Genomic DNA, 12,882 nt, shown 5'->3' with positions numbered 1-12,882 from the left:
CTACATCTGGAATACTTGCTGCATTATTACTGACGTCCACTTTCAGTGGGGCACGGTGCGTATAGCGGTGTTTAAGTTCTTCAAAAGGAAATGGGTAAAGATTAACAGACGGTTGTATGAACCATTTTGGATCGGCAGTACCATTAAAACTTATGAGGAGTGGAAGTGGAAAACATTCTAAGTTCCAAATCTGTCATCTGGCAGAAACTGTGAAAACAATGTGTCTCTGCTTCTACGTAACGGATTTTATCTAAGAAATTGAGCAGGTACTACGATACTCACCGCATCAACGCAAAAAAAAGATTGAATGGGATAAATTAAGAAATAAATACCTTATTAAAAATGTTGTAGGTGCCGAATCAGGAAACTAATTCGTTCTAAGTGTGAATAAGGAAGTTATTTACATGATGATTCCTGCAAAGAAGACAACAGCTATTTATTTACACAAGCAGCACCGTTACCAGGTTCGAGCCGATAGATTCATCTTCAGAAGATTGTTCACGTTTAAATTATGTTTGTTGTGTTTACATTAGTTGCTGGCTGTTTTGGTTACAACAAGTAATATAAACAACAACAAATGTAATGCAAACGTTAAGAAACGTCTGAAGTTGACCCTGTCACTCCGAAAGCGGCAACGGGGCTATTTGTGTAAATAGAGAACGTTGTAAACAGTGGCTAGTTGTTGTTTCTTTCTTTGCAATTATCAACATGTATTTTATAATAGCCATGGTATCAAAGACGTCGGTTTTCGAAAAAATGGCTGAAAGTATTTTTTTTAATGCCCATTCATAATGAAGCATTACGGTTTATTTGTAATATTGCAAGTACAAAAATACTGCATTTGGTTTTTAACTAGTAGGACTGTAGTCAACAAATTTTTGGAACTCCAGAGGAAAGCATAGATTAGCAGAAAGACTTTGCAATTATCAACATGTATTTTATAATAGCCATGGTATCAAAGACGTCGGTCTTCGAAAAAATGGCTGAAAGTATTTTTTTTAATGCCCATTCATAATGAAGCATTACGGTTTATTTGTAATATTGCAAGTACAAAAATACTGCATTTGGTTTTTAACTAGTAGGACTGTAGTCAACAAATTTTTGGAACTCCAGAGGAAAGCATAGATTAGCAGAAAGACCATGCGCCATCTCCTAACGCATGTTTGAAAGATTTTCTCCACGGTCTTGCAACTGGATGAAATCTCGGCAACAGAATATCGAGAATACAACAGCACTGAAAACCAGTTTTGTGACGAACTTCGAGGGATGTTACAAGGTGCCTTGAGGAATAAATTGAGGAGAGGGAATCGTGTCCAGAGAAGTCATCCAACGACGCTTCAGAGCGTGAAGTTCAAACGCCGGCGCTGTCACTGGACCACCCCCTTCGGTAGCAAACGTGCCACTCTGTGATGACGGACCGTAGGTGGAACGTCTCCCAATATTGTTTCTTATTCAGTGATCGTGACTGATTGCCACGATCGTCAGTGGGGAAGATGGTGCGAGCGGCTGCGTAGACAGACCTCGTCTCCTGTGAGTACGATGAGCTGTTGGCTCGGTGGATGACGTTTTCGGACACGTGTTTCAATCCGCAGCTTATTTTTCTCCTGGAATGCTCTAAAATCTCCGTTGTTCTTCCGTATACAGGTGAAAAATAATCTGTAAGTGGAAATATGTGTTCTAAACCATCATCTACCAAGACAACAGAGAATCGCATTCACAGGAAACAAAGCCTGTCTACGCAGCTGTTAGTTAGCTCCATTTTCTCCACTGGCGACCGTGACAGTCAGTCGTTATCACTGAGCCGCGCGCAGTGGCTGCGCGATTTGAGACGTCATGTCACGGAGCACGCTGCCCCTCCCGCCGGAGGTTCGAGTCCTCCCTGGGGCGTGTGTGTGTGTGTGTGTGTGTGTGTGTGTGTGTGTGTGTGTGTGTGTGTGTGTGTGTCTTAGCATAAGTTACTTTCAGTAGTGTGTAAGTCTAGGGACCGATGCCTTCACCAGTTTGGTCCCTTAGGAATTCACACACATTTGAACACTGAATAACAAACAACATTGCACGACGTTCTGCCTATGGTCTGTTAGTGAAGAGTGAGAAATTTTGTGCCCAAGGGGTGGCGTAGTGGCAGGTTTTTTTTCGATTAATTGGCTTTGGGTTCGTGCCCATTCTGCCATGTCAATAGTGTAATCTCAATTTTGAAGATATTAAGATCAAGACAACACACCAACCAGCCGCCAAACAGAGAAAATCTTCGACCGGGCCGGGAATGGAACCCAGATCCTTTCACTTGTCAATCCTCCGTGCTGACCGCGCAGCTATCGAGTAGGACAGGCACCAATAAATAGGACTCCATGTAGCGTCGAAGGACGACGTTTCCGGATACGGTTCCCTATTCTCGATTTGTTCCTCAAGGCACCCTCTACAACCTCTCGAAGTTTGTCGCAATATTTATCGGACACCTTGTATACTAACTGCCGGTCGGTTTCCAAGATACAGTTTTTTCATACTGGCAGGAATGAAAACTGTATAAATGATATTAAATAGATTTTTTTTTGTTTCTTCTTTAAGCAGGCATATATTTATAGCTTTCATAAATGACTCACGATTTCGTACAAAAGCTGTATGTTGCTTTGTATTAAAACTATGGTCAACAAGAGACCACTCTCAGGCATAAGACATATTAATTGCAGGACGTTTGTGTCTAGATCATAATTCGACGTACGTCCTGTAATTAAAGACTTTTATAGCTGAGGTTCGTTTTGGAGGGTCTTTTGCTGGCTGAAACTGGCTTTAATAAAGTGATATACACATATTGTACCAAATCTAGATTTTTCAAATAGGTTTTGCGTTTAATATCGATTGCTTTCACCAGTTAATGTACAGTAGATACATGCTTTGTGGGATTTCGGAACTGGTGTTTGGACACGATGAGAATTATTTTCCATTTAATGTGTGATACATCAATTCCTACATATTTTTGATTTTAATAATATTTCCAAACATTTAAAATTATGTATACTATTTACATTTTCAATCGACTTTTGTATTTTAGGTGTGGGACATCAAAGACGTCTAACACCACCATAACGGTAAGAAATGGCCTATGAGACAAATTCTTACTGTACGAAAGGACGATGTTAGGAACAAACCATTAGCTGTGCCAAGTTATACAGCCTTCACTTCATATTAAGTTAGGTATGGCGGAGAACTTTGAAAAGGCTTTTTCCAAAGCTGTTTCACAGAGGAAGACCGCATTGCAGTTCCTTCTCTAAATCCTCGCACAAACGAAAAAATGGCTGACATCGAAATAAGTGTCCAATGAATAGAAAAGCAACTGGAATCACTCAACAGAGGAAAGTCCACTGGACCTGACGGGATACCAATTCGATTCTACACAGAGTACGCGAAAGAACTTGCCCTCCTCCTAACAGCCGTGTACCGCAAGTCTCTAGAGGAACAGAAGGTTCCAAATGATTGGAAACGAGCACAGGTAGTCCTAGTCTTCAAGAAGGGTCGGCGAGCAGATGCGCAAAACTATAGACCTATATCTATGGCGTCGATCTGTTGTAGAATTCTAGGACATGTTTTTTGCTCGAGTATCATGTCGTTTTTGGAAACCCAGAATCTACTCTGTAGGAATCAACATGGATTCCGGAAACAGCGGTCATGTGAGACTCAACTCGTTTTATTTGTTCATGAGACCCAGAAAATATTAGATACAGGCTCCCAGGTAGATGCTATTTTCCTTGACTTCCGGAAGGAGTTCGATACATTTCCGCACTTTCACCTGATAAACAAAGTAAGAGCCTACGGAATACCATACCAGCTGTGTGGCTGGATTGAAGAGTTTTTAGCAAACAGAACACAGCATGTTGTTATCAATGGAGAGACGTCTACAGACGTTAAAGTAACCTCTGGCGTGCCACAGGGAAGTGTTATGGGACCATTGCTTTTCACAATATATATAAATGACCTAGTAGATAGTGTCGGAAGTTCCATGTGGCTTTTCGCGGATGCTGCTGTAGTATTCAGAGAAGTTGCAGCATTAGAAAATTGTAGCGATATGCAGGAAGATCTGCAGCGGATAGGCACTTGGTGCAGGGAGTGGCAACTGACCCGTAACATAGACAAATGTAATGTATTGCGAATACATAGAAAGAAGGATCCTTTATTGTATGATTATATGATAGCGGAACAAACACTGGTAGCAGTTACTCCTGTAAAATATCTGGGAGTATGCGTGCGGAACGATTTGAAGTGGAATGATCATATAAAATTAATTGTTGGTAAGGCGGGTACCAGGTTGAGATTCATTGGGAGAGTCCTTAGAAAATGTAGTCCATCAACAAAGAAGGTGGCTTACAAAACACTCGTTCGACCTATACTAGACTATTGCTCATCAGTGTGGGATATGTACCAGATCGGGTTGACGGAGGAGGTAGAGAAGATCCAAAAAAGAGCTGCGCGTTTCGTCACAGGGTTATTTGGTAATCGTGATAGCGTTACGGAGATGTTTAGCAAACTCTAGTGGCAGACTCTGCAAGAGAGGCGCTCTGCATCGCGGTGTAGCTTGCTGTCCAGGATTCGAGAGAGTGCGTTTCTGGATGAGGTATCGAATATATTGCTTCCCCCTACTTATACCTCCCAAGGAGATCACGAATGTAAAATTAGAGAGATTAGAGCGCGCACGGAGGCTTTCAGACAGTCGTTCTTCCCGCGAACCATACGCGACTGGAACAGAAAAGGGAGGTAATTAATGACAGTGGCACGTGAAGTGCCCTCCGCCACACACCGTTGGGTGGCTTGCAGAGTATAAATTTAGATGTAGATGTAGATGTAGATAAATATTTATGAGTCTTTCAGTCACGTGAGATCAGGTTTAATTCCAAGATCAGAAAGACCGAGTTACAAGCATCTTTTTTCTTTCTGACCACTAGTCAGAGAATCGTTGATTGATGAGATCTTTGATGAGAAACCCAAGAATATCGAGTTACACGCTTCCATATATTTCAGAAATATTTTTTTAAATTTGGAAATTTGTGGCAAGGTCTTATGTGACCAAACTGCTAAGGTCATCGGTCCCTAATCTTCCAGACTACTTAATCTAACCTTAACTTACGATAAGGACAACACAAACACCCATGCCCGAGGGAGGATTCGAACCTCCGACGGGGCAAGGCGCACGGACCGTGACAAGGCGACTTAGACCGTGCGGCTACGCGGCACCATATTTCAGAGTTATTGCTTACGAGTTTTAGGGTAACAGAAGAGAAGAGAATTATGTTTCTGTAATAACTAAACTGTTGGACGCCAGCCAAAAAATGGGATTAACGTTTTGAAAATATAATTTTTACGTTTGCACTTTGATTCCTCCCCCCCCCCCCCCCCCCCCCCGCCCCGGAAAATCCGTAGTTTTAGCGGTAAACAGGTTGAACGCGACGGCCTTACCTTCCAACATCACACACTGGAACATGTCAATGATGAACAGTTACTGTTTGTTTTTATTTTTAGGTCTTCACGAGAAATATTACCAAAAAAAATCACAATCACATTTCTCCCAGTAAATTCATACATAACTTTGTAAAACGCCGAGGCGACAGAAGTAATGGGACAGCGATATGCACATCGCGGTAATATCGCGTACACAAGGTATAAAATGGCTGTGCATTGGCGGAGCTATCTTTTGCACTCACATGATTCATGTGAAAAGGTTTCCAATGTGATTACGGACGTACGACGGAAATTAACAGACTTCGAATTCGGAATGGTAGTTGGAGCTAGACACATGGGACATTCCATTTCGCAAATCGTAGGAGATTTCAGTATACCGAGATCCACAGTGTCAAAAGCGTGCCGGGAATACCAAATTTCAGACATTTCCTCTTAACACGGACAACGCAGTGGCCGACGGCCTGAGAGCTATCACTGCGATCAGAGAACCAACACTGCGTGAAATAACCGTAGAAGTCAATATGGCGCATACGACGAACCTATCCGTTAGGACAGTGAGGAAAAATTTGGCGCTGATAGACTATGGCAGCAGACGACCAACGTGAGAGCCTTTGCTAACACTTCGACATCGCCTGAAGCGCCTCTCCTGGACTCGTGGCAATATTGGTAGGAGACTAGACACATTTAAGTGCCTGGCACAGGGTTCATCGAACCACCTTCACAATTCCCTATTATTCCAATCTCGTATAGCGCGCGGAAAGAATGAACACCTATATCTTTCCGTAAGAGCTCTGATTTCCCTTATTTTATCGTGGTGATCGTTCCGCCCTATGTAGGTTTGGAATTTCGTGAGAAGATCCCGTTGCAACGAAAAAAGCATTTCTTTTAACGATTTCCAGCCCAAATCCTGTATCATTTCTGTGACACTCTCTTCTATATTTCGCGTTAATAGAAAACGTGCTGTCTTTCTTTGAACTTTTTCGATGTACGCCGTCAGTCCTACCTCGTAAGGATCCCACACCACGCAGAAGTATTCTAAAAGAGGACGGACAAGCGATGTATAGGCAGTCTCCTTAGTAGGTCTGTTACATTTTCTGGATGCCCTGCCAATAAAACGCAGCCTTTGGTTAGCCTTCCCTACAACATTTTCTATGTGTTCTTTCCAATTTAAATTGTTCGTAATTGTAATACTTAGGTATTTAGTTGAATTTACGGCTTTTAGATTAGACTGATTTATCGTGTAACCGAAGTTTAACGAGTTCCTTTTCGCACTCATGTGGATGACCTCACACTTTCCGTTATTTAGGGTCAACTGCCACTCTTCGCACCACTCAGATATTTTTTCTAAATCGTTTTGCAGTTTGTTTTGATCTTCTGATGACTTTATTAGTCGATAAACGACAGCGTCATCTGCAAACAACCGAAGACGGCTGCTCAGATTGTCTCCCAAATAGTTTATATAGATAAGGAACAGCAAAGGGCCTATAACACTACCTTGGGGAATGCCTGAAATCACTTCTGTTTCACTCGATGACTTTCCGTCAGTTACTACGAACTGTGACCTATCTGACAGAAAATCACAAATCCAGTCACATAAATGAGACGATATTCCATAAGCACGCAATTTTACTACCAGCCGCTTGTGTGGTACAGTGTCAAAAGCCTTCCGGAGGCTTACGAGAGTGTTTGATTATTTTTCAGATTATGTATATCAAATGTTTTGTTAATACTGTGTTATATAATGTTTTATTAATCTTCACGACACATTAAAATTTATATGGATACGATTTCATTATTATTCTGTTTCTCGGAAAAAGGAAATATGGTTGTCCGTGTGAAATCAGTATCCCAAAATTCCGACTTAGAAAGAACACGCAGAAAAAACTTTCAGTTTCTTTAGCAGAGCTTCAGTTCGAGATGTAAGCAGTAAGTAGGCGTGTGACGGGCGGCCGTGTGGCTGTTCTTCGGAGTGTAGCGCCGCCCACGGCGCACGCAACAGCTGCAGCCGCCAGCTGCCAGCTGCCGCCGGCCGGCGCGCGGCCACGTGCTCGGCGCCGACACGTCCTCCCTCTACATGCGTCACACATATCTCAGTGCCCGCATGCACTCCGTGCGCCCGTATCGCGGAACCAAATCCCAGACCGTACTTCACGAGTCAGTTCCCAGTCCCGACGAAAATCCTTCCATTCGATCCAGTGATCGTCTGTCCTACCGATAATGTCAAATTTTGCTAAATTTTCGCAGATCTGGGCGTATTTTTGTAGGAACTATAACAACAGAACCCAAAAAAGGTCAATGCAGGAAGTTCAAACTGACATGCCGTAGCAATATACCAGCCGATAGTCCGCGAAGTAGCGTCAAGTTGCTCGAGTATCAAGTAACTCCTCCAAACAATGTAAGCAGGCATTATGACATTTTGTGGAAGAATCTCCTTTTCAGAAGGTAATCGCATTATGATAGCTTATAGTTCTTCGACCTTCAGAGTTCCCACACATTGTGAGTCGTAATATAATCTTAGCCTTCACCATTGTAAATTAAAAAATGAGTAATCATCTAAAAAAATCATAAAAAGTTGTCAACTAAAACATAACACTACTTCGTCTTTATGTAACTTTATTCATTCGGTTGAGAAGTACCTATAGGTACTAATTTATGCTGTGCGTTCCCATATGTGCACACACACACACACACACACACACACACACACACACACACACCTGTATCTTGCAGCAAAATGGTTACGTATGTTTGATAACCCCTACGGATAGAAATATGCATAGAAGTACCCAGAAAGTAGTATTATATACTGCGAAGGAACCAAACACAAACACCTACGTGATTGCTTGACGGGGCTTTCTTCTTCCGATGATATGAAAAGACGTAAGTAAATCAAGTCATGTGAATGACGAATCAAATCTTACTATTGGCACTAAGCACTGCAGTATTTTCATTTCACATTTCTTTCCGTCTCATTGTCTGGGACGTCTGTTGGTGTTTTTACTTTGCGCTAAGAATTATCTATGTAAACGACGCCGCTCTCCAGCATTCAATTTATAATTTATGCCATGGAACCGATCCTATTAGCCACCTGGGTCGTAATTTTGGGTTTTTAATTTATACTATTAATTCGTTCTTCCCACTTTTATTATTGTTCTATCGTGAAAATTGCAATAACGTTAACTTCGCACTGTTGTACCTACTGCTCGCTGTATGTTGTCCGTCTTTTAGTGTTTTTCTTTTACATTAAGAACTTACTCTACACGCCGAGTTCCTTTTATTGTCATACTGTGTAAATTGCAATTCTGTTAGCACGGATTTTCGTTGCCACTCTTGGCTGTATGGTCTTTACTGCCAAAAATAAATAAAATAACTTGGAAACACTACGAATCCGAGAAACAGTGCATTGTATTTACTTCCGAACCAAGAATCGTACAACGAGTGTCGTCGACTAAACAAATTATATCTGCGGAATTCTTGGTTAAAACTAAGGAAAGAAGAGTCTAATGTTTTATGTACATGTTCCTTAGGGTATTCAGACTTGTCACCACTGTCGTGTTGAGCTTTGCTACCTATCGAAATGAGTGAAGTATTGACCACCAACTTGTAAAATAATGCATGCATATTTGTTTTGTAACCATAAAATGACGCGTCAGTAGGGGTCCACCGTACAAGTTACATTTTTTACATGCAATATTAGAGATTTAAAATATAGGTAGCGGTTTCTAGAGATTCCTAACGATATACAGACTGTTGTAACCACAACTACATTTTACATTGAGTTCTGATCGTTTTAGGACCAACCAGACAGAAATGAGGCACTGTCATTGTGCCAGGACTAACAACTTGGTTCCGGGACGTCGCGCCAAATGCGAAAGAATGCTCGAATACTTCGTATACAGACATACATATTTCTTATGGCAGACGGACTCTTGCCACCACTGTGTCATATTACTTTGAGCGAGCACCGTGGCAGAGTAGTGTTTTTGTCTTTTTGCCAGGTTTAACTGCTTGCTAATTGGATGCGTGCTCGCAGCAGGTGTGCTGTCGTGGCTGTAAATTGGCGGCGCGCGCGCTCGCCGCTGCGCGGGTAGCGCGCGGTCTGTGCTGGACGGGACGCGACTTACCGGCCCCAGGTTGAGGAAGCCGGTGCGCGCCGCCACCTGGTCAGCGACGGCGGTGCCCGGTGTGCCCCGCAGTCGCACCAAGAACGAGTTGGTGAAGACCTCGTGCGGCGCGCCGGCCGCGGCCGCGGCCGCGGCCGTGGCTAGCGCCAGCAGCAGCTGCAGTGCGCTCGCCGCCCCCAGCATGTCTGTCACACTGCCCGCCGAGCCGCGCCGCACGCCGCCGCCGCCGTGACGTCAGCTGTGACGTGGCGCATTGATTGGCGGCGGCGCGCATGCGCGGGCGGGCGGGCGCAGCGCGCGGGGCGTGTTTTATCGAACCCCGCCCCGCGCCCTCCCGCGGCACTCCAGAGCGGCCGCGTCTCGTGTTGTCTCCGGCTCGCACCTGCCAGCTGTCCTTCCCCACTGGTGGTGGCGACGCAGTGGTAACGCTTCTCGTTGCCGCCGTCCGCCGCTGTGTTGGTCGCCCGCACTCCTGTATCAGTTCACAGAGACGGATGCTTCGGAGTTCAGCTGCTACACCCAACATGTCCGTCTTTCGCCACCCCTTCGTCAAATCGGCCACTCCCACTATTACTTTTTTCATCAGCATTTTGCCTCTTTGCATACGCAGGGAATCTTCCAACTACGAACACGGTATCGAACGAAAGGTATCGATAGGTTACTCATGACTAATATCGTCGTCTTAAACACACACACACACAAACAAGCACACACACCTTTTTTCGCCAGCGATCCGTTTTTTGAGAAATAGTATAAAATGCGTCCAATTACAGTGAAATGAGATAATCGTATGTCAATGATGACCGCGAGACCCCACAGGGGGAAGTCGTCCACCGCGTTGCAAGTCTTTCAGTTGACGTGAGAAAATCTCCGAGACGGTGGGAATCGAACCCGGGCTTGGTCCATGGCAGTCAGATGCACTGATCACTCAGCTAAGGGGCAGACCCCAGTTATGGTACCGGCCAGTGTGGCCGAGCGGTTCTAGGCGCTTCAGTCCGGAACCACGCGACCGCTACGGTCCCAGGTTCGAATCCTGCCTCGGGCATGGATGTGTGTGATGTCCTTAGGTTAGTTAGGTTTAAGTAGTTCTAAGTTCTAGGGGACTGATGACCTCAGATGTTAACTCCCATAGTGCTCAGAGCCATTTGAACCAACCCAGTTATGGTACAAGGGCATAACTAAATATAAAAAAGAAATCAACAATATTAGGAAAAATGATAGATTGCTCCTCACTGTATAGACGAGGCATTGAGTTGCAGACAGCAACAACGAAAAGACTGTTCCACACTCATCTTTCGGCCAAGGCGTTCTTCAGAACAGAAAACACACACACATTCACACAAGCAAGGACACCTCACTCACACATGATAGGTCCGAGCTGCCGAAGATGGTGCACATGTGTGCGGGAGGTGTGTTTGCTTGACCGACTGTGTGTGTGTGTGTGTGTGTGTGTGTGTGTGTGTGTCTGCGTGCGTGCGTGTGCGTGTGTGTGTATTTTATTTCTCTAAGAAGACTGGCCAAAACCTATATCTGCAACTGTCTATTCATTGTGACTGTCTGAAATTAGCGTGTTGTCCGCCCCCGGTAGCTGAATGGTCAGCGTGACGGAATGTCAATCCTCTTGGCCCGGTTTCGGTTCCCGGCTTTGTCGGGGAATTTTCTCCGCCTAGGGACTGGTTGTGCTGTCATCATCATCATCCTATCAACCTCATCGCCGAAGTGGCGTCAAATTGAAAGACCTGCACCAGGCGAACGGCCTGCACGGCGGGAATACTATTAAATAAATTAAATAAAACTCGGCGTGTCATCTTTACGGTAAGGAGCAACCTATCCTTTTCCTAATGTTGTTGATATTCGACTAATATTGTTGACACACCAGCCTGAAGTTTCTATTGTTTTGTTTTTGAAAAACATACAAATCCTAAATTTATAAGCGAATATATCAAGCCAATATCAGAATCCAAAGCCAAGATATCAAAATCAAAATACAATCAAGAAACCTATTGAACATTTTTGTTCTACTCAAAAATAAATGTTATTTATAGCAAAATTGAAATAATCAATATTTAATTTAGGTTATACTCGAAAATTGTTGATTTGCAAATTGAAAGACAGGATTGTTGGTGTAAGAACTAAATAAAAACAATACAGATTTATCACATTGCTCTAGAAAACACAATTTCCTCAATATTTTAAAATTAAAAACAAATGCAAAAACAAAACATATCTAACAGCGCTTCACTACTTCATCGAACTTACATAAAACATGTTTCTACTATTCATAAACTTTCGCATTTATCGATAATGACAAGAAACTCTTGTCTATGATCATTATGAAAAACAGTCTATCGAGTACGATTAACAATAATAATGGTAATAATATAGACTTTTTATGATTGTGAGTGTAAACTGCATTTGCATCATAAATAATTGCTTTGGTTGCATACGAGATAGACTAATTTTTATCACTTATAAAATGCAATTTATATTTTATAAGGATATAGAATACACAATGGACTTAAACTGAGCAATGTGCGGTTCTAAATAGGTGCAAACAAACAAAAAAAAAAAAAGAAAAATCGTCAGCTCCCAGTTTCTGTCTCATAAATTCATTTATGTTTCTCTCCCCACCAGTGCTACCGGCACTACCGGTGATACTAACATTTACTACGTCATTTATGTATTGTACCAAAATGACCAATCCAAAATTTTGGTAGCGCTCCTCTGTCTCTATGGCAACGTCACTTCATTGCTCTCTAGACCGCTACGGTTTTCGCCTGCAGTTGTTTGCACTTTGTAGCTGAAAGCTGTCAAAAGCGCTACTAGGAATTTCTTCAGCTACTACTCGACTGTAGTAGTGTCTTAGTAGTAAAAGACAAATATATTAAAACATCATGCGTGATGCAGTATTTATTCATGCATCTCAGTGTTTATGAGCAATGAAATATTTTTGTAGGTACATTCAGCAACGTATGTGGATAACGTCTGCGAAATATGTTGCGTAGAGAGTTAGTAGCAATGCGGAACATACATATATAGGCTACGTGCATCGATTTTTACAATATGCAGGGATTTACAGTGAATTTTTTCGGCTACTCAAGTATACCATAGTGAACGGCACTGCTAGATATTATTTCCTACAACAGTTTTTCAAACCGTAATTTTTACCCTCCATCTCAAAACTATGTTTTTAGTTTGAACGCGTCTTCCATCCATGATGTATTTATATTAGCAAAGAGGTATCGCTCTATTCCCTCTCTCATTATCTTTTTAAGTAAATAATTTTATCTTGCTGTTGCACTGGGGTGCT

General features: G+C 42.8%; 1 protein-coding gene across 1 annotated transcript in view; it reads right to left on the bottom strand.

Moving 5' to 3' along the window:
- The window catches only part of LOC124795818 (neuroendocrine convertase 2), a 1,530,590-nt gene that overhangs the window by 1,490,280 nt on the left and 27,428 nt on the right, over positions 1–12,882 (bottom strand). Inside the window, exons 2-3 of the mRNA XM_047259899.1 lie at positions 9,779–10,044; positions 9,573–9,671 (exon numbers count right to left, since the gene is read on the bottom strand). Of these exons, the coding sequence (XP_047115855.1) occupies positions 9,573–9,671; positions 9,779–10,044 (365 nt within the window). The remainder of the gene's footprint in view (positions 1–9,572; positions 9,672–9,778; positions 10,045–12,882) is intronic.

This window comes from Schistocerca piceifrons, chromosome 4 (assembly GCF_021461385.2).
Source record: "Schistocerca piceifrons isolate TAMUIC-IGC-003096 chromosome 4, iqSchPice1.1, whole genome shotgun sequence".
NCBI classification, from domain to species: Eukaryota; Metazoa; Arthropoda; class Insecta; order Orthoptera; family Acrididae; genus Schistocerca; species Schistocerca piceifrons.
This window is presented reverse-complemented; position numbering and strand designations above follow the sequence as displayed.